The 12978-nt window shown below is 30.3% G+C and overlaps 2 protein-coding genes and 1 long non-coding RNA gene across 5 annotated transcripts; 1 reads left to right on the plus strand and 2 right to left on the minus strand.

Annotated features, from left to right (window-relative positions):
* The first annotated feature begins 1281 nt into the window (after window positions 1-1281).
* Window positions 1282-4043, plus strand: LOC140675137 (uncharacterized). Of its 2 annotated transcripts, XR_012048332.1 has the most exons (6): window positions 1282-1656; window positions 1767-1878; window positions 2159-2285; window positions 3120-3335; window positions 3447-3558; window positions 3638-4043. It is a non-coding gene; the product is annotated as an uncharacterized lncRNA (long non-coding RNA). The 2 variants fall into 2 exon arrangements; XR_012048333.1 differs by lacking the exons at window positions 1282-1656; window positions 1767-1878 and adding an exon at window positions 1892-2052.
* A 2367-nt stretch (window positions 4044-6410) lies between these two features.
* On the minus strand, window positions 6411-10074 carry Ing3 (inhibitor of growth family, member 3). 2 transcript variants are annotated; one of them, XM_072909224.1, is made up of 6 exons: window positions 9893-10074; window positions 9173-9244; window positions 8711-9070; window positions 8052-8475; window positions 7519-7717; window positions 6411-7282 (listed from the first exon to the last, which is right to left on the minus strand). In XM_072909224.1, exons 1-6 carry the CDS (start codon window positions 9918-9920, stop codon window positions 7166-7168), a joined length of 1200 nt encoding a protein of 399 aa, XP_072765325.1. In that variant the 5' UTR covers window positions 9921-10074; the 3' UTR covers window positions 6411-7165. The 2 variants fall into 2 exon arrangements, with proteins under 2 accessions (XP_072765325.1, XP_072765326.1); XM_072909225.1 differs by lacking the exon at window positions 9893-10074 and adding an exon at window positions 9335-9482.
* Window positions 10075-11005: 931 nt separating this feature from the next.
* Window positions 11006-12771, minus strand: Tfb4 (transcription factor B4). The gene is made up of 6 exons (XM_072909233.1): window positions 12554-12771; window positions 11974-12470; window positions 11758-11880; window positions 11532-11667; window positions 11341-11377; window positions 11006-11160 (listed from the first exon to the last, which is right to left on the minus strand). Exons 1-6 carry the CDS (start codon window positions 12561-12563, stop codon window positions 11085-11087), a joined length of 879 nt encoding a protein of 292 aa, XP_072765334.1. The 5' UTR covers window positions 12564-12771; the 3' UTR covers window positions 11006-11084.
* Window positions 12772-12978: the final 207 nt, after the last annotated feature.

Consider the following 12978-nt stretch of genomic DNA (forward strand, 5'->3'; position numbering starts at 1 on the left):
TATTTGATTTATGTAACATAAATAATACTTTTCTGACCGTCATAACAGTGTTTGACAGTATGTCGTGAAACCATGACTGAATTATAGATAATTTGCAACATTGTGAATGTGCTCGCAAAATCTTCACTGCTCTTCGATAATTCGTGCTAACTTTATATCATATTGCGTATGGCCAAAGCTATAAATATATGTGTAAATCAATTTTTATATAATTTTTTATACCGACTTCTTCAATTTTTTGCCTTTTTTAAATATACTGTAAACAATGAAATATATGAACGGTTCAAAATTTTGCAAAAAGTTTCTGAGTGAGATGCTTGCCAATCTAATAAAATATTAACGCGAGACAGATCGTGTTTTCAAAAAATTCTCTCAACTTCGTATATCGTTGCCGAATAATCAACAGTTGCGCGAATAAAGTCTAAAGCACGTCGGCCGAATGTGCCTTGATACTGATATTTATACCTTTATTTAAGACATTCTTGTTATCGATTTATCAGTTGCCATAATAAATCGTGTGCGCAATTTGTTAGCGATTGATTAATAATCCGATTTTGTCGATAACTGAAAACAATAAAATGATAAATAATTATCCTACATATAAAATTATTTTATGAGTTAATATGATGTTATGTAGCATCATTGTTCTGCGGTAATCCTTTTTTATATGTATTACACGATTTTGAAATCATGCTATATATAGAGCCTCAAGGAGCACTAACTTATATTTAAGTCGATAAGAATGAGTGATTTTTAAATTGATATTTTCATGTGCAAGAAATAAAATTTATAGCAGTTGTCGATAACACCTAGCGAATCTCTTCTTCTAGCGAGAGAATAAAAATGAGGAAAGACTATCGCTATTATAAAATTAATTCGAATTACTCGTAAATAACAAAATAATATTTAATTGAAGGAAAAATATGTAACCATTTTCACACGGTTTCGTTTCTTTTTGCATGCTTTACTTTATTTATATACCAATTCTGCTTACAAAATTGTAATATATTAGAATTGCTTTATATAGCTTTATATAGCGAGAGAAGTTTTCATTTTGACAGCGATGACACTTATTTTCACATGGTTTATTTTACTTATACGTCATATCGTTTTATAGCCATCTTTCGCATTTGAAATATCTTTGCAGGATATGTATATAGAACGGTTTCAATATTTGAATTTTGCGTCCGGATATCTTACAAAAGTAACGTAAATAAACATAAGTAAAGTAAATAAACATAAACAAACGTACCGTCCTAAAATATTATAAACTTTCTGTCGGCGAAAAGCTCGTCAGTTGCCCGTAAATATTGAAACTAAATAGTTGTCCCTCAAGATTCTTTCAATAATTAAAGTTCAATTAATAAAATAATATAAATAATATAAAATGTGGGATTACATATGGCCTATAAATTATATTCTTTTATACTGCATAAGCGTAAGCTTTTTAACATTCATTTCTTCGGTAATTTTAGAAAACATTGAGATGATAACTTGGCCAATTGTACAATTTATAGCTTTATCAGTATTATATAGTTTTCTTTTATATATTTTTTTATTGCATCGACTTACATAATTTATATATCGAGACATAATACAACTGAAGATGTTCCGATTGGAAGATTTACAATTAAAGAAGACTTGTGATCGATTGGGGTGAGTAAATCTCAAATTTATATTTTGATAGAGAAATTTGGAACGTATATTTATTACATATAGACTACTTTAATTAGAAAAAAAATTAAAATAAAGATATATCGTTGCAGAATAATCAACAGCTGTAATGCACGAATAAAATGTGACAATGAGCACGTCGGCTTTTTAACATTAATTTTTTCGGTTATTTTTTAAAACGATGAGACAACAACTTGGCTAATTGTAAAATTTATAGCTTTATCAGTATTATATAGTTCTCTTTATATATTTTTTATTGTATCGACTTACATATTTTATACCAAGTTTCGCGATAAAGAAAAGCTAAGTTTATAAGACTAATACAACTAAAGATGTTTTGATTGGAAGACTTAAAGAAGACTTATAATCGATCGCGGAGTAAATCTCAAATTTATATTTTGATAGAGAAATTTGGAACGTATATTTATTACACATAGTCTACTTTTATTAGAAAAAAAATTAAAATAAAGATATATCGTTGCAGAATAATCAACAGTTGTAATGCACGAATAAAGTCTGACAATGAACACGCCGGCCGAATATGCCTTGACACTGGTGTTTATATTTAAGACAGTCTTGTTATCGATTCATCAGTTGCTATAATAAATTGAGTACGCAATTTGTTTACAATTAATAATTCGATTTTTTCGATAACTGAAAACAATATTTATTCCACATAAGATTATGTTATAAATTTATAGTATATAATGACAATATGTATCATCATTGCTCTGCTAATCTTTTTCTATTTTACACGATCTCGAAATCATGCTATAAAGTCTCAAGGAAAACTTATATTTAAGTCGATAGGGTGAATTTTAAATCGGTATTTTTATGTACAAAAAAATAAAATTTAAAGCGTTGTTGATAATATCTAACGAGAGACTAAAGATTAGGAAAGATTAAAGCAAAATTCGAATTACTCATAAATAAAAAAATGTCTAATTAATAAAAAAATATGTAATCATTATCATGCGGTTTCGTTTCTTTTTGCATGCTTTACTTTATTTATATGCCAATTCTGCTTACAAAATTGTAATATCTTAGAATTGCTTTATATAGCGAGAGAAGTTTTCATTTTGACAGCGATGACACTTATTTTCACATGGTTTATTTTACTTATACGTCATATCGTTTTATAGCCATCTTTCGCATTTGAAATATCTTCGCAGGATATGTATATAGAACGGTTTCAATATTTGAATTTTACGTCCCGATATCCTACAAAAGTAATGTAAATAAATACAAACAAACATACCGTCCTGAAATGTTATAAGCTTTCTGTCGGCGAAAAGCTCGTCAGTTGCCCGTAAATATTGAAGCCAAATAATAATTGTCCCTCAAGATTCTTTCAATAATTAAAGTTCAATTAATAAAATAATATAAATAATATAAAATGTGGGATTACATATGGCTTATAAATTATATTCTTTTATACTGCACAGGCTTAAGCATTTTAACATTCATTTCTTCGGTTATTTTGGAAAACAATGAGTTGACAACTTGGCCAATTGTACAATTTATAGCTTTATCAGTATTATATAGTTGTCTTCATATATTTTTTTATTGCATCGATTTACGTAATTTATATCGAGACTAATACAACTGAAGATGTTCCGATTGGAAGATTTACAATTAAAGAAGACTTGTGATCGATTGAGGTGAGTAAATCTCAAATTTATATTTTGATAGAGAAATTTGGAACGTATATTTATTACATATAGACTACTTTAATTAGAAAAAAAAATTAAAATAAAGATATATCGTTGCAGAATAATCAACAGCTGTAATGCACGAATAAAGTGTGACAATAAGCACGTCGGCATTTTAACATTAATTTTTTCGGTTATTTTTTAAAACGATGAGACAACAACTTGGCTAATTGTAAGATTTATAGCTTTATCAGTATTATATAATTCTCTTTATATATTTCTTATTGTATTGACTTACGTATTTTATACAGAGTTTCGCGATAAAGGAAAGCTAAGTTTATAAGACTAATACAACTAAAGATGTTTCGATTGGAAGACTTAAAGAAGACTCATGATCGATCGCGGTGAGTAATGACAATGAGCACGCTGCCCGAATGTGCCTTGACACTGGTGTTTATATTTAAGACATTCTTGTTATCGATTCATCAGTTGCTATAATAATTCGAGTGCGCAATTTGTTTACAATTAATAATTCGTTTTTTTCGATAACTGAAAACAATAAATTATTACAGCGCAGAAAGATTGTATACACATTGCAACAATCTTTCACCGCAATATTGCAAATTTACCGCGAAATGTTGCTGCATCATTGCTGTGGAATTGCAGCAACGTTAAAATGTCCGTCTTTAGGAAGATTGCAATAAAATATTATAACAATATTGAAATGTTATGAATTTACAATAATGTATTGTTACTGCAATCGTCGACTAATGTTACATATAATAATAATATGTTTGTGATAGATAAATATCAAAAGCATATGAACACATAAAATTAATAATCACGATATAAATATTGAAGCCAAATAATAATTGTCCCTCAAGATTCTTTCAATAATTAAAGTTCAATTTGCAGATCGCAATAATTTGCATGTTTGATATTTAATGTTAACAATAATATATTATGGGATTACACATGGATTATATAGTCTTTCATTCTACATATTTTTTTATTTGGTTTTGATAACGAGATGAAAATTTAGCAAATTATAGGATTTATAATTTTCTTAATAATATATATTAGTCTTTATATTCTATCGACTTTATATTATATCGACTTTATTGTATGAGTTATGCGATAATACAACTGAAGGCAAACGTTCCGAAAGGATTTAAAGAAGACTTGTGATCGATCGCGGTAAGTGAATCTCCAATTTATATTTTGATAAAGAAATTTAGAACGTATTTATTGTATATAGTCTATTTTTATTATAAAAAAATTAAAATAAGGATAAACATAAATTGTATTTATGCAGACAAAAAGAGTGCGACCAATTTATAGAAAAAAAATGTTATAATTATTTATCATGATAACAATAGCCTACATAGTTCGTTTCATATATATTTCAACTTGTTATAATATGTTGTTTTCAAAATCAGCATCCTTAGTTTATAACGTTTATAGTTTTGAAACTCAATTATTGTGTCGTGCGTTTGAAAATTTCGCGTCCGATATTCCAAAAAGGTAAACATAAATAGTAGCAATATTTGACTGTTCCAAGACAAAAATCATCACAAAACTTTTATCATCAGTTTCCGGATAACATTGACGCAGATGATATCTAAGATACTCTTAGAAATTTACAGTAAAAACACACTAAATTACAATAATTAATTTTTTAAATTCAATTTCATGTGTGCGTCGTGTGTGCTGTTTAACGATTTTGACGATATTTTAATATAATACGATCCTTTATTACTTGAAACAATAAACATCTTGTGAAATAATAACAAAATTATGGATGTATGTCATATCTTATTAGTAATTAATATCTTTATTCTCAATGTGTTGACTGCATTGCGTCACCCAGATATAGAAACTGTAATGACACTGTTGCTATGGTATACCATGATAATATTGTACAGTTTATCTCTGCACCATTTGTAAAAAAATACGATAATGGAACAGCAAGTGTTCAAAGAAGGTATTCGGACGATTTCCATACATTCGGTGAGTGATTGATATTTTCTTGTACAAAATTCAAATTTTAACACGTATTAAATCGCATAATGATTAAATTTTTAACGGAAGAGAATAGAAATTAAGACGAAATAAATTGTAATCATGCTGATGGGAAAATGGTGACGAAAAAGATATAATCGTTCATCTTAACGGCAGCATTTTTTTCTGTATATACTTTATTTGTTCCAACTTCTCTGTCTCGCCCCCCCCCCCTCTCTCTCTTTCTTTCTTTTTTTCTTTCTTTCTTTCTATCTATCTTGTATACAGCAAATTCGCTTACGAAATTGATATTTTCTCAGAGATATTTGTTTATATTGAATAGTTTGAAAAAGCAGTTGTGTCGTTAATTCGAATTTTTGTAATTCGAACATTCTGATATCCCGTAACATAAATGTAAACATAAACGCGAAAAGATACACCATTCCGTAACATCGCAAAGCTATTATCGACAAGATATAAGTTCAATCTCGAAAAAGCATTGGACAAAATAGGTCACATTTGTTCCCCATAACTTTTCGCAATTTGCACGATAGCAATAATAAATTATACTTATAATACGTACTGTTAATGACTTTAACATCTTTAATTATTTATTAATTTTTAATCATTATTAAAAATTAAATTAATTATTAATTTTAAATAATTTAAGATACTTACACGACATACTGCAAAATAACGGATTTATGTTACGATTATTTGATATATTATGATTATGAATATTTTCTTATTCATGTTTAATGTTACAAACATTTTGCTGGTATTTGACGTATATGCAATTTTATGCTTAAATTATTAAACAACTAAGTATCAAATATATAAATATTCGTATTAAAACGGAATATCGTAATTTTAAATATCCGGATAAAATCACAATTAGTATGTGAATCTTGAATTTATACTTTCATGCATGAAATAAAGCATATTGATTGTGTTTAGTAAATTTGTAATAAAAGAATAAAACAAGAAAGATTATGATCGAAATGATTTCGAAATATACTTGAGAATACAAAAGTAACAACTTATTAATTGAAAGAAATATCATCACTTATTTTAGCAGCAACATTGGTTTTTGCATGGTTCATTTTATTTATACACCGATTCGTTACAATTCTGCTTTCGTATTCAATTAGTATTCGCAAAATTTGCTTACAGTAGAATGAGTTTGAAACTGAAAATCGCAAGGAAAATTCTCAGACTAATTTCAATTTCATTCATTTTTTCTTTATTGAAAGAATAATTCTTAACTTTTTCAATATTATCGTCCGAAATTTAATGTCAAATTAAATTTTATTAAATTAAATTCCAATTATTTAAAAGATGGACTTATTTATATACAACATAATTTACTGGGAAACTTGCGCTATTCAACTAAATGCTTAGAATTTAAATTTTCGACGAAGAATAATTAATTTCAAAAGATACATTAGCGCGATTCTTGTATTTTCAAAATCATCTTGTATGCGTTCTATTTCGCTTCCTTTATTACTCCGAGGTAAATGGCAGAAAGCGGAAATACACATTAAGATATTTAAAAAACTTCAATTCGTAATATTTCGTAAATATCTTCATTAGACGTATATACTTCAATATATTTCTATAACATTGTCGTTTCGATACACGTTCGATCGAAAAAAAGAGCAAGTTGTTGAAGATGATGCGCGAATTCGGAACAACATATTGAAAAAGTCATACTTAATGAAAGCTTCTAATAACGACTTCCTAACTAAGTCGATATAAGATGGACAGTGTCTAAGAGGTAGTAGCAGCAATGTTTTTTCAATATGATCAACATTCTTCCACTTCTTTTTTTTGTCTAATCAGTTTTTCCGCCCGCCGCGTCTCTTCATCGAAGACGTGCACTGAGGACAATACCATTTACCCTTGGGTGGCGCGCTGATACCCACGCAAGCGTAATGGAACCATTCAAAGGGACACTAATAACATAATTATTATTATTAGAAAATTAATCCACTCTAAGATATTTCCAGGGTTGGGAAGTAACGCGTTATTTATAACCATTACCGTTATTTACTTTTTAATAACGGTCGTTACTTTTTTCTATTCGTAATGATAACGAGTTACTTTTTACAAAAATAATGATAATAATAACGCGTTACTTTTATGAAGTAACATTCCCAACTCTATTTCAAAGATATCAATAATAACTTACGTCTGAATTATCGCAGGCAACCATATCGCCGTACGACACTTGATTACATATGCAATAACGCGGCTCGTTAGGATCGCATGTCCATTCTGGATTGTCTGGATCCACTACTTGCATAGTTGTGGTTACTACAGGCGGCGACACAGGCTGCTGGACCGTAGCTGCGATCACGCTTGAACTCGGCACAGTAGCAGTCACTTTTCTATAATTCGAGATTGCATTCTTTAAAAAGTCATATTAAGAAATCTTCTACAAAATAAAATTAAAAAATATTATAAAAGTATTGCTAATTGAATAGTATTATATAATGTAAAATATTAAAACATCTTGGAAGAAATATCCGATCTCTCTAAAAAAAAAAAGTCTATAAAATATATAAAATATCTTAAATGTATTTTTGCAACATAAGACATCCGTTCCATCAGTGACATTTAAAATATAATTAATCCAAATAATCAAAATTTTCGTAGAAATAATCTGTCAATGAATAAAGCAAAATCAGAGTTGGCTTTCTTCCTTTTATGTATTCTATTTACTTTTTATGTTTCTTCGTGGTCTCTTGAATGGCTGCGATAGCAGTTTGCGCTGCGCCAGCCAATTCTCTGCTGAATTCCGCGGCGTGCACGCCACCAGTATTAATGGCCTCGTAGCTGGCTTTCAAACTGGCCGAGCGTCTACCTTGCTGCATCGACTGCGTAGCTGCGATCGCTTGCGATGCGGCCGCCGCGATGGCGTTACCACCTGCCCCGATGTGACCGAGATTATAGCATACAGATCCCACGGAATTGGCGATAGTCGCTGGCACCGGCGCGACATTACTCGTTGCGATAATAGGTCCGGAATTTGCTGACGCTGGCCGCGACTCTGGCAGACTCGTCGTCGCTGGCAATTTTTCGATCGCCAATCTCTTTTCGACAGACGTGGAAGACGCGTTCGAGTCTCGCCGTTTTTCTGATCGAGCTAAAATTCAAAAACTTGGTTGTTATTCTTGTCTAACAATATTGTTATCAATAAAATATTTCATTTTATTTGACATAATAGATTTAGTTTAATTCATAAATTTTACAGACTATCTTGAAATTTTGCTTGTAAGAAATATTAATATTTCTACGAATTCAACACAATATATTACGTTTATCTGTAAAAATTGAAAGCAATTGACAATTGAAAAAAATTAAAAACATTAAAGACTTACAATGGCCATGATTATCTCGCGTTCTACTTGGTGTAAAACTGTAACGATTTTCTTTTTGGCTACTATTTGTAGGAGGCTGGTCCAGTTCTAAAGATCTCTTTTCCAAGATTTCAGTAATGCCCTTATTGTCTGCTTCCAGTTCCATTTTAAACTTGTGCAATTCTTGATCAAGTCTCCTCAGATACCTATCTACCAAGTCATACATTTGATTAGCTAAATGCACTTTTTCATCGGCATCCTCTAGTGTCTTGTAGTATTCCCTTCTAATAGCTTCATATTCCGCCTCTTTTTCACTGGGTTTCATTTTTTTGGCATTACAAAATAATGTCTTCACTTTCTTCTCCAAGCTATCCATAGAATCTGAAAATCAAATGGATTTATTATCATTGATTTTATATTACTACTGTTACTGTTGTCACTGTCTTTATTATATATATATAAAATCAAAGATAGAACACATACTTTGTACACCTAGATCCATTTCTCTCATCTCGGTAAATCGATCCCTCAGCTCTTGTGGAAGATGCTCGATCACTAAAATACATATCATACATTAAAGAGAAATTAGCTTTTTATAAATTTACACATATTTTATATATTTATATATAATAACTTTTAAATTACCTATCTATAATATTTGATGATTTATGTAACAATTTAATAAATAAGAGTCTTAGAGCTATTGCAACCTAATATTAATCTTTCTCATTTATTAATATTATTCTATAAACGAGCATTAAGTTTATTGCAAAATTAATAATCCTAATCATTATTATTTATATTGTATTAGCAATGCATCAGTGTTAATACTTATAATGAACCTAGAGAAGGAATAAAATATGAATCATTTTTTCCTAAAAATATAGAATTTGTTTGGAAATTTAAAAAAATTTAAAAATTGATCTCCATCACATAACAATAATTATGTTGATGAACATACACCTAACCTCTTGATCGGGTAACGTGTCGAAAAGTAAACGCAATTTCTCATTATTTTACAATAAAAATTCATGAATGTTTAGCTCTAGTAGATTGCAAAAGGAGTCGGGACGTAAACAAAAATGGCCGCGTTCGTCGCGGGCTCGCGATTTTCGAATCGAAACTGGGGGTCAGCCGAGAGCGCTCCACGAGACGAGGTTAGAATCCTGTTAGCGAGTCGAGCACGAGCCTCATCGTACGTACTTTCGACGTAATCCTCGAGGTACAGCATCGTCCTGCGTTGTCAATCCCTTACGAATAGTATACTCGACTAGTATCCGTCACTCGTCACCGGGAAATGGTACAATTCCGCGTGAATTATCCAAGTAAAGAGCTACTCGACCGAAAGCGTGCTCGCGCCTCGCGCGTGTCCAACCCCTCTGCCTCTGCCGCCGCATTTTTCGAGGCGCCTTTGACGTTTTCAATGCTTTCCGAGCCTGTAGGCCGAGGCTCGGTGCCAAAGGATTTCTAAAAATGTGCGACTGATACAACAACGGAGTTGTCGAAGAACGATCCCGATTAGGGATCGCAACTTGATTTCGAATTATTCGAGGCATTGTCATGTATTTCGCCATCTTACATAGGCAGGGATGTAACTTGAAGGGTTCGATGCCCGATGGAGGGATGTTATAGCTTCGTTTTTTTTTTTATATTTATATCCTCGATTGAATTTTGCTGACTGAAAAGACGCGCGCGTGATTATTTTTTTTCCAATAAGTTTACTAAAAATCAATCAATTCTTTTAGACTAATCGTCAAAGACTATGCGGTCTATTTCAAAAGTTGTGACAATTAATTATTTTTTTTCTCTTTTAATTAATGTCCAAAAAATTTATTTGCATAAAAAAATTTGGAATTTTTTCTTTTTTTTCAGTATAATGATACGACGAAGTCCAACGCGCATAGAGATGCGTCTGGACGATCTGCAAGAGTACGAGGAGATAAGAAAAGCACACGAAGCTAAAAAGGATCCTGAGAAAAAATCATCTATGAATCCTCCCACATGGGGAGGTAAGCTTCCTCAGAGTGAAATCCAGGAACGCATTGGTTACATACTGCCACAGCATCCACCCACATCTAGCTTAAATTAACCGCACCACAACGTAACAATAAACATCAAATACAAAAGGCAATAAAATTATGCTAATCTACATAATTTTGATTTTATAAATTCGTCTCGAATAATTAATTTTTATCATCCTATATCATTCATTTTATGCAATGATTTCTCCTTGATTATAGTTATTTACGAATGATAATGTTACGTATGAATGATTTATAAATCATAATGTTATCATGATATATATCAATCTTTTTTCACATTATGATATTCTTTTTGCATTTATTATTTAAGTAAATTATATAAAAAAAGGTACTTTACTTTGACATATGTAACATTAATGAACGATATCTATAGTCTTTTTCTTCTTCTTCATCTTCATTGGCATAGGTCCTGGTGTCTTGAATACCGTACTTAAAAAAAAAAAAAAAAAAAAAAAAAAAAAAAAAATATAATCCATAATTATATATTAAATATGACTAAAGTTGTATAACTAATGTACAGTGCAATCAGAATACTATGTCATAGTGTTCGTTATCACTGAATAATTATATATAATGCAGTATCCATTACAATGTTATGAAAATACTTACTGACAAGTTGTACATATTGGGCTATATTTGCAGAAAACTGTAAAAACAAATATTTATTTACATTATTACATTACATTAATAATAATAATATTAAAACAACACATTAGTAACAAAATAAATACTTTACAATTACTTTACATTTTGACTAAAATATTTGTGTTTATTTGATGTAACTGTATGGCAATACTTACTTGACAAACATGTAGAACAAACATATCCGGTATCAATAAGATCCTTATGACAGAAGCATGCCGCTCTATAGTTTACTTTCACTGGTGGCGGTAAAACTAATTTCGATCTAACACTGGGATCTGGCAGAAAAACCCACTAAATCATACAAGAAACAATTGTGGCACATATACTTTTATTTGATAATAACTGCAAGAAATTAATTAGAATTAAGCGTAAATAATTTACCAATAAATATTGCAACAATCCAGCAAGCTGTGGCACTTGTAGATAATTACCACCAGTAATTTCACAACCTTGTTGCAAGAGTGTCAGTTCTTGATCTAGGCTGCACACATCCAAAATGACATTCTGAAAACATCCAGACAGATTTTCTTGTTGTAAATCATAATAATAATCAAAAATTATTAGAATAAAATAATAAAAATCTAGAGAAACAAATACCATTCTTTGTGCTGTGAAAAATATGTTCATGTAGTTCATGTATTGCATAGCGGAATCATTGCTGGCAGTGATCACCAACATTCTGGGGTATAGTTTCTGATTGGCGACCTTTTCTCGTTCCAATCGAGCGATGTAACATAACGCCATACTGAGAGCACCCGAAATGAGACTCTCTGCATTTAATGGAACATCTATGGAAATCTCGTTGATGAATTGTTGCAACTGCTGGCGTACTGTACGTTCTACCATGGTAAACTTTTCATACTGGCCATCTATCTGCCTTATTTCTGCCACGTTCTCACAGGGGTAGAGAAATTTGGCACTGTGACCATGGCATGCCATGATCGCCAATTCATTATTAGACGACTGCATGAGATGAGCATTGGCAAAGACGATCATAGAATCCAAACATTGTGAGAGTATCTTTATCTCTTGTTTCACTATTTGTTGTACAGGATTGACGTCTAATATGATCACCAGCAGACTCGTCTCTATTTCTGAAAATTTAGATAAATAAATATATAATCAAAACTTAACTTTACAAAATAACAAATAAGTCGACATAAAAATGTTAATATACCAGTCGCCATTTTATTAAAGTTGTTAAATAATTTCTATTTTTTAAAATAATTTCTTTATTTTAATCAGAAAATATTTGTGTAACATCTTGTTTATTTCAGCGAGAGGTTTTTCTTTTTATGGTAGAAAATTCCCGAACTTATTAGAGGTAATTAGAGGTTACGTCGAGATTGAACAAACTGCTGTGAACGCCTCACAACAAATGTGGCCAAAATTTGAAGCTTTTATTGAATTGTAAAATAGTATCTAATGATAAATGCAAAAAAGAAATTATCAATATATTGATAAAATTAATAAGATTTTCGTGAAAAGAAAAAAAGATTAAAATTGTTACTAAAAAAAAATAGTAAAAAAAAAAAAAATGACAACTGATGTAGTAACATATATAGATATATAAATATTGAATGAAATTATATTATTAAAATA

The sequence above is a fragment of the Anoplolepis gracilipes genome, chromosome 17 (assembly GCF_047496725.1).
Source record: "Anoplolepis gracilipes chromosome 17, ASM4749672v1, whole genome shotgun sequence".
In the NCBI taxonomy this organism is placed as follows: Eukaryota; Metazoa; Arthropoda; class Insecta; order Hymenoptera; family Formicidae; genus Anoplolepis; species Anoplolepis gracilipes.

What these genes read in the sequence shown, in the direction of transcription:
- Ing3 (XM_072909224.1), bottom strand. Translation starts at nt 9,920, where the DNA reads ATGCTGTACCTCGAGGATTACGTCGAAA. An exon ending in CCTCGAGGATTACGTCGAAA is followed by an intron (nt 9,245 to 9,892) that starts GTACGTACGATG and finishes TATGTATTTTAG; the next exon opens with TGATCGAGCATCTTCCACAA. An exon ending in AATGGATCTAGGTGTACAAA is followed by an intron (nt 9,071 to 9,172) that starts GTATGTGTTCTA and finishes TTTGATTTTCAG; the next exon opens with ATTCTATGGATAGCTTGGAG.
- Tfb4 (XM_072909233.1), bottom strand. An exon ending in TTTTCACAGCACAAAGAATG is followed by an intron (nt 11,881 to 11,973) that starts GTATTTGTTTCT and finishes GGATGTTTTCAG; the next exon opens with AATGTCATTTTGGATGTGTG. An exon ending in TTGTTCTACATGTTTGTCAA is followed by an intron (nt 11,378 to 11,531) that starts GTAAGTATTGCC and finishes TTGTTTTTACAG; the next exon opens with TTTTCTGCAAATATAGCCCA.